Below are 20,108 nucleotides of genomic sequence, written 5' to 3'. Positions count from 1 at the left end.
TGGTGAGATAAGAATAACATGAATACTTATGAGTAATTTCAAGTTAGAAATGTGGTCGAGCATAAAAAGTCATATGAAACTTGCCTATAATGGTAATTAAGATGCTCGTATGAAAATTATGAAACTCGCTTGCGCTCGTTTCATAAACATACTCGCGTCTTAATTATTACCATTATAGGCTCGTTGCATAATGTACTATTTTCGTATCAATTCACTGATTTGAAATAAGAGTCTGCAGTTTGAAAGTGTGGTTACATAGAGAGCTATTGGCTTTCAGTTCACATATCCAACTTCAACTATTCTGTATGTAACATGTACTATAAAAAGATATTTTTTATGCACTTTCTCTATTTTTCATACAAAAATTTGGGAGAATTCAGAGTTTGACTATGAAGTATGTCACTAACACTTTTCAGGTCTTGCCCATTCTTTAATGTGATGTCAATGCTGAACTACAAATTCGTTTGCAATAAGAAAAGCAAATTGACAAAGAGATAAAAATACAAATTTATATTTTTATATTTATGGAATGGAGAAAAGGGCATGCCATAGAGGAATGATGTCAAGAGTATGATTTTTAACGGACACTTGTGATTTTTATTTTCAACAAAAATAACAATTTGTTTTAATACATCAAAGATTACTACAGTATAGTTCCTACAATCTAAGATGTGTTGCTTGTGTGTATGTGTACTTGTGTGTGTATGTGTGTGTGTATGTGTTTGTGTCTCTGTGTATATGTGTCTGTCTTGTCTGTCAGTGAGGTGGAGGAGCGCCTGAAGTCCCCTAAAAATGGATCACTTAATGACCCAAGGGGCATTGCGATGGGAAGGGAAGGGCTTCAAGAGGGAAGATGCCCAACAGGAAACAGTAAACATTAGTAACCAACCCTGAAGATGGTATGCTTCCAGATAAGTAACACTTCATCAAGACGCCCATCACTGTAGAGGAAAACTGTTCCTGGAAGCATTTGAAAAAAGAAAGGGGGAGGGGAAATTGCAAGTTTCTTTGTTTTCTTTAAACCTGACACATATTTTTGTCATTCACCATTTAAAAACAATTTAAAAATGAACTAGATAATTAAAGGGAAGAAAGTTTGTACCATGAGCAATAAAAGGTACTGATCGTAAGTCTAAATTTTTGTGTCCAACTTTTTTCATTCATTTTTTTCATCATTTTTTGAAATTTACATTACAATCAAATAGCTAGCATAGCATAGACCTGAGTATTTTGTCAAGACCCAAGTTATTTTCTGTTTTTCTTACATTTTTTTTTCTTTTCTTTTTTATTTTTTACATATTCCTCTTCCACCTTCGGATGTCTTTGCTTAGTTTTAAATTTCACTGTAATGTCTCCTCAACTTAAAACTAAAAGCGACATTCACTCACTTTCAAAACATTTCTTACATTATGGATAGAAAAAAATTGGTGATGAAAATCCTATCAACCACGAACTAAACAAGTGTCACCAGTCAGACAAAATGTAATAAAAAAGAGAACACGGCTTGTTTGAAACGTTCTAGTTCAAGCTCACCCGTCAAACCCATCTTTTGCAAACGAGGAAGAAAATCATTCAAAACCCATACAAAGAACTGTCTGCGAACAGGTTCGGAGTCGCTATTTTATATCTTTAAAAAAAATTACATTCGAGTTTAGGTCTCTTAAAACCGCGAATAAAAGCAATACACTTCCGAGGTCATATTAATTAGCAGCACGTCATACATTAAAAAAAGTAATTTACAGTATTAATAATATTAAGCTTCCATCACATTTGTGTTTTAGGAGAATACAAGGAAAGAAGAAAAATTATTGTTACCAACCAAGAATGAATTATATACAACTGATTTTTCAATCAAGTGCAATGACATTTCCTAGGGAAACTTTCCCATGAATCATCACTTCTGAACAGAAAACATTAATGACACTCCTATATTCACCGCAATTTTTTTAAGTTTTATTATCCACCAACACATAGTTGGTCATATTATGACAATTTTACAGGGCCTCTATTTGACCCGGGCGGTTTCATATGGAGCCATGTGATATCACATTACAATTTCTTCTTTCAAATAGAAAAGTGTATCCACTCCTATAGAAGTCACAACACTTATTAGGAGTTCTTCTCGGTACCCTGGCAAATTGTCCAAAAGTTTTTTAACGCCTGGATTTACTCATTATTCACTTATAAGTCATCTTTTCTTAGCTAAAGGTTTATAAGCCCTATGTGATAGAAACTGCACCTGTTTAATATAAACTTCTATCTCTTCTGGCCCCATCCCTAAGTTTCTCTTGCACAGTGAAGAAATTAAGCACAATTGTTACTGAAGGCTGGCTCTTTACACAAAGCTGAAAGCAGTAGTTCGATTTCGTCACTCTGTTTAATCCTCGTCAGAAAGCGGTTCGTACTGAGAGGACAGAAGGGGTGCCGGCTCCGCAGACCGGGAGGATGGTGTGTCTGCCGGGGAACTTGGTGGAGGGACTGATGATTGGGTCTGACCAGGACCGCTAGATGCTGTCTGCTTGTTCTGTTGAGCCATCCCAGCTGTACCGCTCGCCGACGAAACTGGTTGGTTAGTCTGGGCCTGGGTTGGCGGCTGACCAGAGTTTGGAGATCGTGCAGCAGATAAAACACTAAGTGCGGAGAAGGGGTAAGTGGGAACAAATGCAGCTACGGATGATGGGGTGGTTGTTGCTGGAGCCGTCACTGAGAATGTTGGTGCTGCTGGGTTGTTTGCTGGAGAAGGGGACGATCGTGGAAATCCACCCACTACCCTTCCATCCACACTACTTGGCGAGGGAACTTTAGAAGAACTGCTTGTAAGAGGAGATATGGGATCTAGTTTATTTGTCCCGGACACAGAACCCTCTCCACTACCAGAACTCTGCTGAGTCACTGCAGAACCCTCATCTATCACCATATCACCTGGACTGTCACACCTTCCTCTACCCTCGTCCCTTCCCTTGTCACTATCTGTTCGACGGTCCACAACCTTAACTGATGCTTCACTCCTATGATGCACATCACCTTCTTGACGTTGGTTCTGGTGTCTTGTATCTTCATCGTTCATCCGAAGTTGATGATCAGGTCCTTCCCCACTAGGAAATTGTGACGTACATTTCTCCTCAGGATTATTTCCGTGGGCATCTCCTACACCAGGTCGTGGTTGCTGCTTTCCACCAGCAAAATGTTGTTGCTGTTGCTGCTGTTGTTGTTGCTGATGGTGTCTCTGCTGTTGTTGCTGCGACTGCTGGGAAGTTGGGTCTGGCTTGTCATCCTCCGATGTACGCATTACCTCCACAATCCGATTCTTGACGTAGTCCAGCGGAGAAAGATGCGACTTGCCTGTGGCACCAGGTTCTGGTTGGTAAAATCTCCGAGGAGCAAGGAATGCCATGGGATCATTTCCTCCAGCACTGCTGCTGCCACTGCCACTACCACCTGGAAGCCAGTGGTGACCACCAGCACTTCCACCGCTGCCACCTCCACTCGACTCAGGAGGTGAAACAGGTTCAACATGATACTGTGCTGCTTTACCTCCTGAAGAAGCATTACTCCCTCTCGGAGAGGCTGGCTGGGCTATTCTGATGATTTGGCGTTCGTCAGCTTGCATGGACGGTGTGCTAGACCTGTGAATACAAAATACATTGTAATCAACAATTAAGGTAGGAAAAGCCTCGCTGTACATACAGTAGAACCCCAATTATCCATCACCCTATTAACTGATTGGCGGATTATCCGACTGTCTATTTCTTTTTTTCTTCAGAAATAAATAACTTACATGAATTTTTTTTTTTTTTTGTACATCATATTAGTAGGTTCTACATATGTTTTTTGTTAGAGAGTGTTATTATATTATAAGTTTTTGTCGTTACACAGCATTGTCTACTGTTCGAATTGCCGTTCTATAATATAATTCGTATATAAAATGTCTTCCACGGGTGTTAACAGAAAACGTGTTGTGCTAAGTATCGAAAAAAATGGAAATAATTGAATGGTTTGAGAATGAGAAACTGTGGCTCATTTCGCATCAGAATACAACAAAAACACAATCAATGGAAAAGTTTACTTGAACATGCTGCAAAATTGTGCCATTCCTCAGGTACCAGATGGATACCTCTTTCAACAAGATGGAGCTGTCCCACATTATGCAGAACACATAAGAAATCGCCTAATGATGTTGGATAGATATGGTGGACCAATAGCTTGACCTCCTAGATTATTTTAGTTGGTTATGTAACGACGCTGTATCAACTACTAGGTTATTTAGCGTAGATGAGATTAATGATAGCTAGATGGTACTTGGCGAGATGAGGCCGATGATTCGCCATAGATTACCTTGTATTCACATTACAGTTGGGGAAAACCTCGGAAAAAACCCAACCAGGTAATCAGCCCAAGCGGGGATTGAACCCGCGCATGAACGCAACTTCAGACCGGCAGACAAGCGCCTTAACCAACTGAGCCACGCCAGTGGCTATGGCCTCCTAGATCAGAAGACCTATGTAACTCCTTTAGATTTTTTTTTTCTTTGAGATACATAAAGGACAATGTCTACAGCTCAACCAAATTAAGTCTGCGAGCCGAGAGGGGAAGTTGGAGGCAGTTCTGTAGTGAAAGGGGGCGGTAACGAGAGGAGACCAGTACAGTCTCACATGACAGCAAAGTTTTCCTACTGCGCTTCAGTTCATAGAGCGGTAACAACTTAAGACGCTTTGAAATAGACTGTACTTCTACTTCTGCTTGACAGTGAGGTTTGGCGTTCCGATTGGCAAGCGTGGGCGTAGGAGAGAAAGTTGCATGAGGGGGAAGGCTGGGAGACAGCGTAACTGTTGCCTTTATCTAAAGACAAGGACAAAAAATCCGTGCGCTCCGTAGTGTATTTTAAACGATGTGCACACGTTGAAATCTGAGCGTCAAGTGACCTATATGGCAACTGTGTTTTGCCTCTACATTCCATCCCGATATCCCCACTCGCAGACTTGACTTGGACAAGCTGTATTACAGTGTAATGGATTTGACTGATTTGCTTCAGAGAATCACTGGTGCTTGTGAAACCGTTACATCAGAAGTGCTCAAAAATACTTGGCAAGGAACCGAATACCAACTGAGCAGCCAATTTATATATTTTCAATTCAGTGTGAAAAGGTTTATCATTTTTCCCAGAGAGATGGTTCGCAGAGATTGTATCTCTTGCAAAATGAAGTATACCGGGGACAGAACATCTAGAAGCTTGGAGGCCATTACTTTTAAGCGTTCTGACCACCCCCTCCTCCCGCACTAGCAGGTACGGTACCATTCATCTGCGAAACATTTTCTGAACGGAAGTTATTGTATTGTGAGAGCGCAGCTGGATCAGTGAAAGTAGGTGGTCAATGTTTTCAGTTTGTAGTTCAACGAACAATTCTGCTGTGTGTGTGGACGCTTCTGTAGTAACGTCACTGAAGCCTCTAGTTGTTCTGTCCCCGGTGTATCTTCTGTTACATTTCTCGTATTTTGTAGGGAATACTTACTTACTTACAAATGGCTTTTAAGGAACCCGAAGGTTCATTGCCGCCCTCACATAAGCCCGCCAGCGGTCCCTATCCCGTGCAAGATTAATCCAGTCTCTATTATCATACCCCACCTCCCTCAAATCCATTTTAATATTATCCTCCCATCTACGTCTCGGCCTCCCTAAAGATCTTTTTCCCTCCGGTCTCCCAACTAACACTCTATATGCATTTCTGGATTCGCCCTTCTCAAACGTCTGGATTTTAAGTTCCTAATTATGTCAGGTGAAGAATACAATGCGTGCAGTTCTGTGTTGTGTAACTTTCTCTATTCTCCTGTAACTTCATCCCGCTTAGCCCCAAATATTTTCCTAAGCACCTTATTCTCAAACACCCTTAACCTATGTTCCTCTCCCAGAGTGAGAGTCCAAGTTTCACAACCATATAGAAGAACCGGTAATAGAACTGTTTTATAAATTCTAACTTTCAGATTTTTGGACAGCAGACTGGATGATAAGAGCTTCTCAACCGAATAATAACACGCATTTCCCATATTTATTCTGCGTTTAATTTCCTCCCGAGTGTCATTTATATTTGTTACTGTTGCTCCAAGATATTTGAATTTTTCCACCTCTTCGAAGGATAAATCTCCAATTTTTATATTTCCATTTCGTACAATATTCTGGTCACGAGACATAATCATATACTTTGTCTTTTCGGGATTTACTTCCAAACCGACCGCTTTACTTGCTTCAAGTAAAATTTCCGTGTTTTCCCTAATCGTTTGTGTATTTTCTCCTAACATATTCACGTCATCCGCATAGACAAGAAGCTGATGTAACCCGTTCAATTCCAAACCCTGCCTGTTATCCTGAACTTTCCTAATGGCATATTCTAAAGCGAAGTTAAAAAGTAAAGGTGATAGTGCATCTCCCTGCTTTAGCCCACAGTGAATTGGAAAAGCTTCAGATAGAAACTGAATATCGTACATAAATTTTAAATATATTTTCTCCAGTGCAAGAAATTGTTAAAAGTAACAGCACTATATTGGGAAGCTCGACAACGAATGACACTGAGTCAAGGGTCTGAGTACTGGACATAAATGTGTGATAGTCTTACCTGGACGAAGCTGCAGACTTCTCCCTTTCCCTTGCAGCTTCCATCTCTTTATGTTGTAACGCCCTACGAAGTTTCCAACTGTGGTGTTCTGCCATTACATCCATAGCAGTAGTAGGGGGAGTCAGGTGATACGGAAGGTGAGGCCCTGATGCGTACATTCCACGATGATGCTGCTGTTGGCTATAACCACTACCGGCACTTCCTGGAGGGGGATTGCTACCACTGAAGTCTTTTGTTATAATTGAGTCAATATGTTCACCCAAAGTGATGGCCTTACTAGATCCATCAGAGGCCTGACTGCTTGGGGGACCATCGTGATCCAAATGAACTACACTGGGACTGTGAGAGGATTTGAGTGGTGATGCTTTTCCATTTGACTCAGGGACGTGGAGAGATGATGGTGGTTGTGGTGTTGACTGCTGCTGCTGCTGCTGCTGATGAGATGATGTGGGTGGCTGTTGAAAACTCTGTAACACAAGTCACAATGCAGTGATGAATACAAAATTAAACATCTTCCATATTAAGCAAGAGTTTTACACTTGATGGACTTAGTCCTTCTACTGTTATTGCAAGTTATCTTGAACTTCCTGAGCGGGAACAGAGGGGCAGAGGGAAGGAAACACGCAACATGGATGTGGCCAACTGAGTTGTTTGCGCATACTCCGAATCATAATCTCTTGTCAAGAAACATAGGACTATTTCCTTCACTGCTTACCAGTAGTGTTAACATGGAGCAGTAACCACAGGGTAGTAATTATGGTGAAATCACACCACCGCGGAGAAGAAGTAATGCTGTTATTTTCAGTGGAGAAAGAGAAATTATCGCAAATATAATTAAGTGTTGCGAGGAGGAAAAATTAAACAAATGTTTGCTGCAACCTCTTGATAAGGAATATGAGAGAGCGGCTAACTACTCTGGCAAAAGTATTAGTTCCGTGAAGAGAATTAAGAGTAATATTGAATTACAATACATACTACTCCGGGAAAGAATAGGTATGTAATGTTTAAAAATTATTGCTATAATAGTTATGTACAATAATGTGTGTACTGTGAGCGACATAATGAATTACTGTTGTAAGTTATTATTTTGTTATAGTTCTGCAAAACATATTATTTCATTCCAGAATTAGAGCTTGTGTAAAGTTGAAGTGGACGACTTCGATCAACATGTCATTCGGGATACAATTGAAGAATTCTATCTTGTTCAGAAAGTAGTACCTACGATTAAGAAGATAATTCCGAATGGATGATGTCATTGACGAAATAATAATCAATTTTGAAGACGATGATGATGATGGCAGCAATGATAGCGATATGGATTGTGTATAATTGTAAATTAATGTAAATTCAAATAATAATAATAATAATAATAATAATAATAATAATAATAATAATAATAATCATCATCATAATCATAATAATAATAAGCCTGTAAAATATTGTTATCAGAATATGTATATATTAGCTATAGGTGTAAGTCATTTAGGTCTATATAATGTATAAAAATAGCTGTAGTAACTCTGCTATTGCCGGTCCCCAGCCTGGATGAGAGAGGAGGAATGTACACACGATTATATTTAAATACTTACTCATTACAGGTTAATTAAAACCTACTACGAAACCATGTTCTCCTCTCAGAACCAGAGTATCGTCAGATGATGATGTCTGTATTGAACCAAGTTCTTTTACAGTAGAGAGCCGTAAAGTGAAAGAATCAACGTTTTCTGAAAAGAGTCACGTTACCCGAGGGAGGGGCATCCTTGCCGTGCCGTTACGTTGATGAGTACATGCCGTACCGAGCAGTTCGAAAGACAGACTTAGGGGATGTAAGGTTCAAGATAACTTGCAATAACAGTACATAGGTCTAATCTCTATACAACAGAAGAAACTACCTCACTACTATCTGACTCAGTAAACAGTATAAACAGCTATCAGTCTTGGTACTCTACATACAAGAGTATGCTGGACATTATATATGCACGTGTTCTATTCTTATCATTTACAGTGGATTCAACACTTAAGAGCAGGAGATGAAGGAGATTGTAATTTTGTCGTTGGCTACTTGTAAATCGCCGAGTAATCCCATTCTTACTCTTCATTGATAAAACCACTTTCACTCGTGACGGTATCAATAACACTCGTAACTCACATCAGTGATCCAAAGAAAATCCGCATGCCATTGTGGAGACACATTTTCAAGAACGCTTCTCTGTAAATGTATGGTGTGGTATGATAGACAATCAGTTGCTTGGGCCTGTTGTGTTACCGCATAGTCTTACAGGACCCCATTATCTACACTTTCTTCAAAACGAGCTTCCAGCATTATTGGAAGAGGTTCCTTTGGCTACAAGGACGGGTATGTTCTTCCAATATGACGTAGCCCCTGCACATTCTAGTCGTCAGGTGATACACCATCTAAACCTAACATTCCCCGGAAGATGGATCGGCAGATATGGTCACGTTTCTTGGCCACCAAGGTCCCCGGACCTTACCCCTTTAGATTTTTTCTGTAGGAATGGTTGAAAAACGAAGTCTACAAAGAAAAAGTAAACACAAGAGCCGACTTAATCGTTCAGATTATGAATAGTGCTGCCCTCATAAAAGAACGCCAAAACAACCCCAGAAGAGCTACACATGGTGTTGTCAAGAGAAGTCGAAAGTGCATTGAAGTCAGTGATGGAATTTGCCTTTGCTTAACACCTTCTTGGGTTACATTCTAACAGCTGTATCTCTGTACCCAATAAAAATTGGATATATTTTATGTGGAATTTTTTATTCGAATTCGTCTATACTACCACCTCCTAAAATATTTACTATTCCTCCTGAAATACTCTGTATATTAGTTGGTTTAACAAGAACTCATAAAAATTACCTGAAAGAGTCTATCTCCTGGCCTTGTAGGTGTAGAATTGTTTGAAACCCCTCCTTGGCCACCACCACCACCAGGACCGTCTGTTGAACTCTGGTTGATTTGATGTGTAATGATGGCATCAATGAGGCTGGCTGCAGTTAGTGTTGAAGAATCACCACCACTTCCCCCTGAACCTCTACCACTACCTCCTCGTGACACCCCTTCACGTTCACGAGATCCTTCATTTCCTGCAGATCAAATCCATCAACTTTCCATTACAATTCTTTTTCATGAGAAACAAAAATATTCTATGAGATTGTTAAAAAAATATAACTCAGAAAGTTTTCTCTACATAACAGAAATTGTCTGCAATATAACAACTAAGAACTAGCATTTATTTTCGAGCTTGTGACACCAAAACATCAAATAAATCAGCCATACTTCATAAGACCGGAGTTCAATCTTCGATAAAAAAAATGTTCTGATCAAGATTCTCACTATTTCCCTCTATATCTTCAGTCAAATGACGACAGAGTACCTAACTTAATAGCAGGGGCGAATGCTAGTCACGAAAGTTAGGCTTGCTCTTTTATTCATAGGGGAAGATGGGAGGATATAATAATTCATAATTAATAAAAATAATCAGACCCACATAAATAATTTATTTTATAATTATGAAATCATTATGAGTCATGGATCATATTCGTTTATCAGACGTAGAAGTTCGATATAATACAACAAACATGTTCAACAAAACAGTTTATTTAGTTTTTTCGACCCTGCCAATCAATGCACATTGTTGTATTGAGCTGCAGTGAACGAGCTCACATATTCTCTATAATGTCTGTCTTCTCTTGAATAGTCCTTCGGGAAAATGGATTTAATAATAAGGTTTCAATGACACAATTCCGAACTCATTGCAATACTTCAAATTAGTGTTTAAGAATTAATAATACATGCAGCAGCTAACATATGCATCCCGTTCATACAATTACATTGCACTCGCAAATCACAGCACATTCCCACTGTCAGTATTTGTCAGTGTAATGATAAATAGTCGTTGGTGTTGCTCTCGGAGCAGAGCTTCAAACAACACATAACAGAAGCATGTGCGCCTAGGACGGACTAAGGAGGAAGGCACTTGCGCGCGCATCATATTCTCGCTATTTCTACGTCTTTCCTGTAGCTCCGAGAAACGAGCAAGCGTTGCGATATTTGCGGTGTGCAACCTGCGGATGGTATTACGCCTATACATTATTCCAAAAATCAAAAGAAATTTTAATGTACGTAATGCTATTTTGAGAAATACACATTCTACGAAAATATTGGGCTTGCGCAGTAAGCATAGCATGCCCTGAGAAATCGCCCCTGCTTAATAGTGTATATATTACAATACAAAGTGATCCGTTTGAGATGTCAGAAAAGTAAAACTTCATTATATACTTATATCCAAACTATAATTTAAAATTGTATATATATTTATATTTTTTTAAACAATGTTATATAGTGGCAAAATCAAAACAATGATGCAGCACGGCTATATATATATATATATATATATATATATATATATATGCTTTTCTACAATCAGTTATGTTGAAATCTCTATTCAACAAATGTGTGGTTTATCATTATGTTACATCAGACTCTCAATTATATTCAGAAACAGACGAACTACAAAAGTAACACCAGAATTAAATTCAACAATGCATAATAATCAATACTATTTCCAAGAGGACCATATGCATATTAACAATTATTATTGAAAAGTATATTCTCATATTTTTTAAATAGCTACAAACTGGATCACAATATCTAGAGTGAACATTTCCTGCTCTGTAGTTGTAGTGCAGACTGAATGGTCTAGATCAGGCCTGCACAAGGTTTGCGCTCTCCAAGCCGGCTCACAGTTCATGAGCGGAATGCAGATATTAGCTGCGCTCTGTATAAGGGTGGACTGGAAGAAGGGATGATCTCGTACAAAATATACACAAAAGGAAGTAGGCCTACTATTACGAGTGCTTATGAAATGAATTACCGTTCAGTGTTTGCAAAACTATCTTGGACTATTATTAATTAATGAAGAAATATTTATTTTACAGAAGTAATAGAAATTCTATAGCTACTTACATGTGCAATATCATTTTGTTATATTTTTATTTATCAGTACATCAAAACGAGGTTTTATACTGTTGGCAGCTGAAAGGAACAGTAGCCTACTGATCATAATGAAACATCAGTTACAGATGTTCGATGTCTGCCTTTATTAAAGTTGATTATAGAAAACAGTTGCTCACAAATATAAATGTTGAGCCAAACATAGCAATCATTTTCACAACCAGCCTGTGTAGTCGTGGATATTATTGCTAATGTTTAGTCTTGTAAAACTCAACCAGGCTAGTAGTATTATTCAAACGATCTTTAGCCCTTAGGTCACATTGAAGATCAATAAGTTCGAGCTGTAAATCGTTAAATGTTAAATGTTATGTTCCGTCTTTTAGATTCCTCCATACTGTACTGTAGCAGTAGGTAAGCAACCTGAAACAGTTACTGAGAATAGGCCTACACACTGCACTCCACTAGATAACTGAGTGGTCGTTTCCCTCTCCTCTACCTATAGCAAGTCTATGTCATTCTGATGTATCTTCCTCTCCGTTTCGGGGCGAGCGGTAAAACCGCTCTCCCGCTCTGGAGGAGCGTGTGCGCTCATTGAGCGCTGTTTGTGCAGGCCTGGTCTAGATTATCCCCCCCCCCCCAAATACCTATTCAACACTACAATGAGGGTGTACTCACCATGCTGTGATTGTTGCTGGGGTGGTTGTTGCTGCTGCTGTTGCTGCTGTTGTTGTTGCTGTTGGGACGAAGCATGAAGTCTGGAAGAAGGTTGAGCTTGTCCAGCAGTTGGTCCATCTCTTTGGAAACCACCAATAAACATTCTCGTAGTTTCTCGGTCCAAGTCAGACACACGATGGTCTCGGTACCCAGTTGCACGATATGCCATCTGTTGTTGGTGCTGATGGTGTCTCTGCTGTCGTGGATCAAATTCTACTGCAGAGAGCCTCGCTTGCTGCTGCTGTTGCTGCTGCTGATGCATCTGCTGCTGCAAGTGCGCCTGTTGCTGCTGTTGCTGTTGCAACTCCCGTTGCTGCTGGATCTGGTGGTTCTCACGATCTCTATCTCGCTCTCTACTTGAAGCTACAAAGCGCTGTTCTTGATCCCGCTCTCTTGTGGACTGGCTGTAGCGTTCCGGATGGTGACCTTCTCGCACAAACCTCTGCTGTTCGGCATGGCTGTCTCTTGACGACACAAACCGCTGCTGCTCTGCAGAATGGTGCGTCTCGCGCTCACGCTGCTCCCTAGCAACTGCAAATCTTTCTCTCTCCTGCATCTGATGGTGATCAGCCAGCATGCGCGCACTATTTAATGAGTCGGCCATGGTTTTACCGAGACCCTCGTGGTGGTGAGGGTGGTGAGGAGGAAGCAAATGTTGCTGGGACTGTTGTCGTTTGTCAGAATCCTTGTGGGGAACAGGCAGGCTCGGCTGCTGGACTGCCACATCCACCAAGGAAGAGAAAGCTTCGTGGCCCGGTGGCGGATGACCAGGTGGTGGTGGGTAGTGGTGGGAGTGGTGTTGCGGATGATGGGGTGGTAAGTGGTGAAGTCGTTGATGCGGCGATGCAGCTGGAGATGGCGGTTTAGGGTTCCCACTGTTGCCACTACTTGGAGGTCTCGTTGGAACCGCGTTATGTCTTGGAGTAGAGTGAATAACGCCCTGACGTGTTGGCGGGGGTGGGGTGTGGTGAGGGGGAGTTTGTGACTGCTCCATTGCGACAGGATTTGCAGGGGACGATCGTGGCAACCTCCCATCAGCTGCCAGATACACGGATGGTGCATTTGTTGTGGAATAGTAATGAGGTGAAGAAGAGATACCACGAGGTGACGGTGAATCCTGTTGCGACTTTTCTGATGAAGGTGGGTTTGACCCAGAGGATCCTCTGCGAGGACCATGCATCTGTTGTGACGTAATATAGTCATTCATTATTATCTGGCGCTGCTGATCAATGACGTAAGATGAAGGTGGCCGGTTGGACTGATGTGGGTAAGGTGAGGTGAATCCTCCAGCAGCTGTTGTCTGTGGAGCGGGGGCATCGCGCTGGTACGGTGAATATCCTGGCTGCCCACCACTGCCTGCAGGTCCTGCGGTGTTGCTGCCAGCATTCTGGGCTACAGCAGCAGGCGACAGTCTCTTGTAATAGTCGTACACTGGTCCTTGTCCTTGAGAAACAAGAGGTAGTCCACTTCTATCAGTACGCTTATCTTGTGCTGTCAGATGATGTGGAGGATGGTGCACTGGAGTCCCCTGAGTGATAGAACCGCTCAACGTGCTCCCCTCCTTCCCTTGCTGTGGCGGAGTCATCTGCCGCAACAGCCCATCATATCGAGGTTGCTGTTGCTGTTGCAGCTGATGTATTGAGGCTGGTCCACCTACCATTAAGGATGCTGATGATGATACTGGCGTACCGTGAGTAATTGAGCCAGTTTTCGCACCAACTGGAGGAAGCTTTGGAGACAGCTTAGGGGGCAAGGAGGGTACCTGTAGTTTTTAGAAAACAATGTTTTAGTATACATAAGTTTTTGATTCAATAGCATTTACGCTGCAAATGTCTAAAAATAGTAGCGAAAAATAGATACAATTAAAACACACATTCTTAATTATAATTACACATCATGACATTGGAAAAACATTAAGATATTACTTTTTATTTTTTACCAGTTTTCCATATTACGGCCAGTACAGCTCTGCACAGTGTGCCACTCTGTCAAACAGGTGGAAGGCTTATTGTGGGGAGATGATCGGCGACAATAATGATGAAGGGGTAATGAGAACTGGAAAGAAGGCGGGTAATTGGTACTATTCCAGCACTGACCTGGATATACTTGGGACTTATTTACTTACTCACTGGCATTTAAGGAACCCGAAGGTTCATTGCCGCCCTCACATAAGCCCGCCATCGGTCCCTATCCTGTGCAAGATTAATTCAGTCTCTATCATCATATCCCACCTCCCTCAAATCCATTTTAATATTGTCCTCCCATCTACGTCTCGGCCTACCCAAAGGTCTTTTTCCCTCCGGTCTCCCAACTAACACTCTATATGCATTTCTGGATTCGCCCATATGTGCTACATGCCCTGCCCATCGCAAACGTCTGGATTTAATGTTCCTAATTATGTCAGGTGAAGAATACAATGCGTTCAGTTCTGCATTGTGTAACTTTCTCCATTCTCCTGTAACTTCATCCCTCTTAGCCCCAAATATTTTCCTAAGCACCTTATTCTCAAACATCCTTAATCTATGTTCCTCTCTCAGAGTGAGAGTCCAAGTTTCACAACCATACAGAACAACCAGTAATATAACTGTCTTATAAATTCTAACTTTCAGATTGTTTGACAGCAGACTAGATGATAAAAGCTTCTCAACCGAATAATAACACGCATTTCCCATATTTATTCTGCATTTAATTTCCTCCCGAGTGTCATTTATATTTGTTACTGTTGCTTCAGATATATTACATTATATTATAAAATAATATAATACATTATAAAATTAAGTATCGAATTCGTATAATATTTGTATAATAATATAATATAGGTATATGGTTTTACTTCTCGTAAGAGTTTTGTTTTTCCATTTTCAGCACTATCAAATCATTACATATTTTAATTGTTGTTGGGGTCAACGTCTCAACTCTCATTATAAAGGAACTCTAGAGTCTAGACATTACAGTTAATGAAGGATTTATTATCTTATGGATCCAATTTATTTTATTTGAGTACATAATGTACCTAGATGTATTAATTGTATGTGTTATATTTCCGCTGTGTCGACTGCTAGCTGGTGTGATGTCAGCGCCAACTCTAGGGAGAAAGCAGAATCTCACGCTTTAGCGGCTTGAAGGTCATTGAAATCAGTCCGGCTACATCAAAGGTACCGACACGAAGTGTACATTCTTTATAATCCCTATTCGCTGGTATATCACTCTGTCGAACAGATGGAAGGCTTATTGTGGGGAGATGATCGGTGAGAAATAATGATGAAGGGGTAATGAGAACTGGAAAGAAGACGGATCATGGCCCTTGAAATTGGTACTATTCCAGCACTGACCTGGAGATACTTGGGACACCATGGAAAATCTAAATCAGGATAACCAGCCTCAGGGATCGAACCGTGGACCTCCCAAATAAGAGGTGAAAATAATAACCGTTACACACTTTCAATATAAGGTATAATATTTCCGTAATATGCTTTCAACATAAAAATTAAGTACAAAGGGGATCCTAACCTTGGACAACTTGGTATTGGGTCCCTGAGGCCCACTTCGGGAAGCAGGTGGTTGCTGGTTCATAACCAAGTGGGGAGTTTGGCTGCCACAGACAGATGCACCTCCACCACTTCCTGTTCCTCCTCCCCCTCCTCCTCTACTATCTGAATGCGGGAGGACGGCAGACGCAGACACAAACACAGATGGAGATTTTGAAACACTCCGAAGCTGCTCAGTAGACACTACCACCTAAAATTGAAAGTACAAATGTAAACATAAATAAATAATAAATGTTTAATTAATTTACCTTAAAATATGCATGGAATATTGCCTGTCATAGGAAACATTTCTCTAAACAGTAAAATGTAATATATTCGAATTACTCTGCAGATAAAAGTTAGCAAATTTGTTTATTCTTTTCTTCCACATTTCTTATTACTGTATAGAGATACAGTCAAGCTTCGACTATCTATTGTTATTTTTCTATTTGATACCACTGAGTTCGATTATCATCGAAAATCTACTAATCAATCATGTACAGGTACATTTTTCCTCGATGAGTAACTTTTGCACAATCTTGATCACTCAGTAACATACCTGAGTGTTTCATTTCTTAATTCCACTCTTCTTGTTATATAGGTATCTAACAACATGTAAGTTGTTAAGTTCAGTGTCGAAGTCGTCAAACAAACATGACAGTCCATCGAAACACGCAATTTGGTTTACAGAATTTGACAGAATTTATTAAGCTTAGTAAGTTCTAAAAGAAATGTAATGAATTTAATCATTTTTATTAAATAAAATGTGAATGGTGTTAAGAAATGATATTTCTTGTAATGCATGAATTTTTCCAAAGTTGTAACTTAAAAGAAAGACATTGTTAGCTACGTTTAATTTTCAGAATGAATTGTTGCTATAACATAGGTTAAAGTGATTCGATTAATTTCGTTTTGGCAGCTGTCACAATTTTGTGAAATGAATTAATAATATTACCTCCTTTGTAATATACAAGTCAAAGATACTATTATAATTAATGTATGGATCACCAGTGGCATAGTATGAAATTTTGAGCAGGGGAAGCTAACTCAAGTCGTCTTTCATGTACATATGAGAAAACGTATTACAAAAATATAATCTTAAAATAAATAATAGTCAGTGTCAAGTCAGCAGTCGAAGATTGGTTGGAACCTCGTAAGTAACACCAATAAGGCATGACTTCAAATCGTACGTAGTAAAATATGATTTCATGGTTTACACAAACATATCTCTAACAAATAGACACGGTCATTTGTTTTTTAAATCGCACTCTTGTTCGTAAGTCAGTCTTGATAATAGAATTGTCCTAAAAATTCAAGTAAATTGGTGTCAGGAAGTTATTTTACTCATTATTTATTATATTAGCACACAATGCACACTAACACTTCAACTGAACACAACTCACGAAAGGGATAACTCGGAAACTAAATTATTTGCAATGCCGCAGCTAGCTTCTTGCGAGCCTTGCGACCAGGGTAGTTTAGTTAGAAAGGGATGGAAAATCTGCGGGGTGGGTTACACAGAAGAATGAGTGAAAGAAACCGGTCTGCTTGGAAGCTGGTGTGTGCAGGCTTCTTGTTTACTGCTGCATCACAAATCATCTTGAGCTGCCGCATCACAATATTTAACGCGTAAATATAAACTCTATTAAAATTAATAAATAATTTTGTTCATAAACTGCAGGTTTATTATGAAATTATTATTAACTGGGGAAGCTGAGCTTTTTAGCTTACATTGACGCTACGCCACTGTGGATCACATCTGCTTTCTTATTAATAACATTAAATTGAAACAAGTGGAAATAATTTGAAGAAAAATGAACTGTATTTTAAAATTCGGCAATATCCTTATGGCTACCAATATTTTATGAAAAATTAACATACCTGAGGAGGATAGTAGCCAGTTTCGGTGCGGAACACAGTCACTGAAGGGGGTGGAGGATGATGAGGGCCAGATTTATGAGCAGGAGGAGGGATGCTGTGTAACGTTGTGTGAGCAGGTAATGAAGGCGAATCTCGATGTTGGGGATGATGTGGATGGTATGGCGAGTCACCCCGTGATCCCATTGGACTGGAGTCACGCACCATGGAGGCCATAGGACTAGGACTACATTCACGCGGCTTCTTGATGCTCAAATCAAGGGTCACCCCCTCTGGTTCAGTCCGTTCACTCCTCTCATTTCTCTCACTTCGTTCGCGCTGCACCTGTTGTACCTGAAGCAAGAAATTATATCATATCTCAGTGCCCAATTCCACTACTTTCGCTTAGAAATCTATTGCAAATAATGATGTAAGATAACTAACTACAAAAAGTTATTGAGACCTTCATTTACTAAAAAGTAATACAAGAAGAAATGTTAGAGAACATATGCTGATGGACTGAAATAATTAAGTAGATAATATATTGTGGTGAAGATTCAACTTATGCAATCCATTTATGTTCATTTAATTTAAAATTTAATCCATTTTACCATATGAGTAGAGTTATCAGACATCCCCAATTTCCAGAAACAGTCCCTGACCTTTTTGTGACATCCTCAGCTAAAATTGTCCCTGAAATGTGCCTAGTTCTGATTTCCTTTAATTCGAATGGTTTTTCTGTGAATTATATCAAAATGTTCAAGAATCCAAACCAATCTGGAGTGGATATTCCATGTAATAACCATGGCTGTTCGCAGTACATGCTGTCAATCAAATTGCTATTCGTTATCTTCGATAAAAATGTTATTCATGAATACATCAAAACGTTCCTGTTTAGGGATTTTATTTTGATGCTTTATCTGAGATGGCATTCAAGTATCACACTAGAGAAAATACAGGAATGGAGGTCTAAGAAATATATTACATCAGAGAGATGAGTTGAAGAATATTTCCATTTTTCAAACTACTGCCTGTTTAAGGAGCTATGAAAACTAGTGGATTTGACTTCATGCATGTCTGGTAGTAATCTAGCTCTGTGGAGAGACTATTCTCATGTATGAATTCGTTACAAATCTTCTCAATGACAAAGACAGTCAACTGGTAAAGTCAATATTAACAGTGATTAGGACCTTCAATATGACATGCAAAGAATTGTCAGAGAAATTGAAAAACAGAAATGATTTCCTGCGCAAGGTTCTTGGTGCAGACAAATATACAAAAACATCACGAAATTGGTAATAAGTGCATAATCAATGATGTAATGAAACAAAAATTATTTCGGAATATGTATTATATTCCTTTCGCATGTTAAATATTAGATATAGTACCTTGTTGACTAGTTTCGCCTGTTATGGGCTATCTTCAGAACTGGTTGGTGCTGGTCTTCGCGTCTTTTGTTTGCATTTCCTGTGGGGGTGTGTTTGTGTAGTGTAATGTGGAGTCAAAAAGTGTGTGCGTTCTGAAATTGAGTTGTGTGTTGAGAATTTCATGCGGATGTGTTTTTTTGTGCCTAAATATTTCGTATTATTCTAGTGTGTTTAGTTTCTGGCTTTTCGGTTGAATATGTAGAATTTCTATGTCTGTGTTATATTACTATAGGTGTGATTGGCATTTGTGATGTGTTCTGCATAAGTGGAAGTGTTTTGTAACTTTGTTATGGCTGTGATGTGTTCTTTGTAACGTGTCTGTCTGTCCTATGTAGAAGTTGTTACAGGTGTTGCATTTGAGCCATCTGTGTGGTTGTATTTGTTTGTTTGTGTATTGAGATGCTTTTGTAGAGTGTTTTTTGTTCTGTATGCGATGTTGTAATTTAATTTCTTGAATGAGGTTGCAATCTTGCGTGTGTTTTTGTTTTCGTATGTAAGTGTGATATATTTTTTATGTTCTTGTGTTTGTGTTGTATTCTTATATTTTTTGTGATTATGTTTTGTCTTTCTTATTATGTTGTCTATTGTGTTAGGGTTGTATCTGTTTTCTTGTGCTATGTATTTGATTGTGTTTAGCTCTTCTTTGTAGTCTTGTTAGCTCATTGGTATGCTGAGTAGTCTGTGTACCATTGATTGGAATGCAGCTTGTTTGTGTTGTGTTGGGTGAATAGCAAATGCCAACCACACCTACAGCGACATAAACACAGACATGGAAATTCTACATATTCAACCGAAAAGCCAGAAACTAAACACACTAGAACAATACGAAATATACAGGCACACAAAAACACAACCACATGAAATCCTCAACTCAATTTCAGAACACACACACTTTTTGACTCCACATTACACTACACAAACACACTCCCACAGGAAATGCAAACAAAAGGCGCGAAGACCAGCACCAACCACTTCTGAAGATAGCCCATAACACGCTGAAAAAATT

At 39.6% G+C, this 20,108-nt stretch overlaps 1 protein-coding gene across 6 annotated transcripts in view; it reads right to left on the bottom strand.

The window, feature by feature from the left end:
* Positions 1–571: 571 nt before the first annotated feature.
* The window catches only part of Smr (Smrter), a 404,162-nt gene continuing 384,625 nt past the window's right edge, over positions 572–20,108 (bottom strand). For all 6 annotated transcript variants that reach the window (XM_069827907.1, XM_069827904.1, XM_069827906.1 and 3 more), the window contains 6 exons: positions 17,700–18,029; positions 15,802–16,029; positions 12,253–14,053; positions 9,481–9,707; positions 6,609–7,075; positions 572–3,626 (listed from right to left, as the gene is read on the bottom strand). In XM_069827907.1, the coding sequence (XP_069684008.1) occupies positions 2,378–3,626; positions 6,609–7,075; positions 9,481–9,707; positions 12,253–14,053; positions 15,802–16,029; positions 17,700–18,029 (4,302 nt within the window). In that variant the 3' untranslated portion in view covers positions 572–2,377. The remainder of the gene's footprint in view (positions 3,627–6,608; positions 7,076–9,480; positions 9,708–12,252; positions 14,054–15,801; positions 16,030–17,699; positions 18,030–20,108) is intronic.

Source organism: Periplaneta americana, chromosome 6 (assembly GCF_040183065.1).
Source record: "Periplaneta americana isolate PAMFEO1 chromosome 6, P.americana_PAMFEO1_priV1, whole genome shotgun sequence".
Lineage (NCBI taxonomy): Eukaryota > Metazoa > Arthropoda > Insecta > Blattodea > Blattidae > Periplaneta > Periplaneta americana.
Note: the sequence above shows the minus strand (reverse complement) of the source record. Positions and strands in the feature narration are given on the sequence as shown.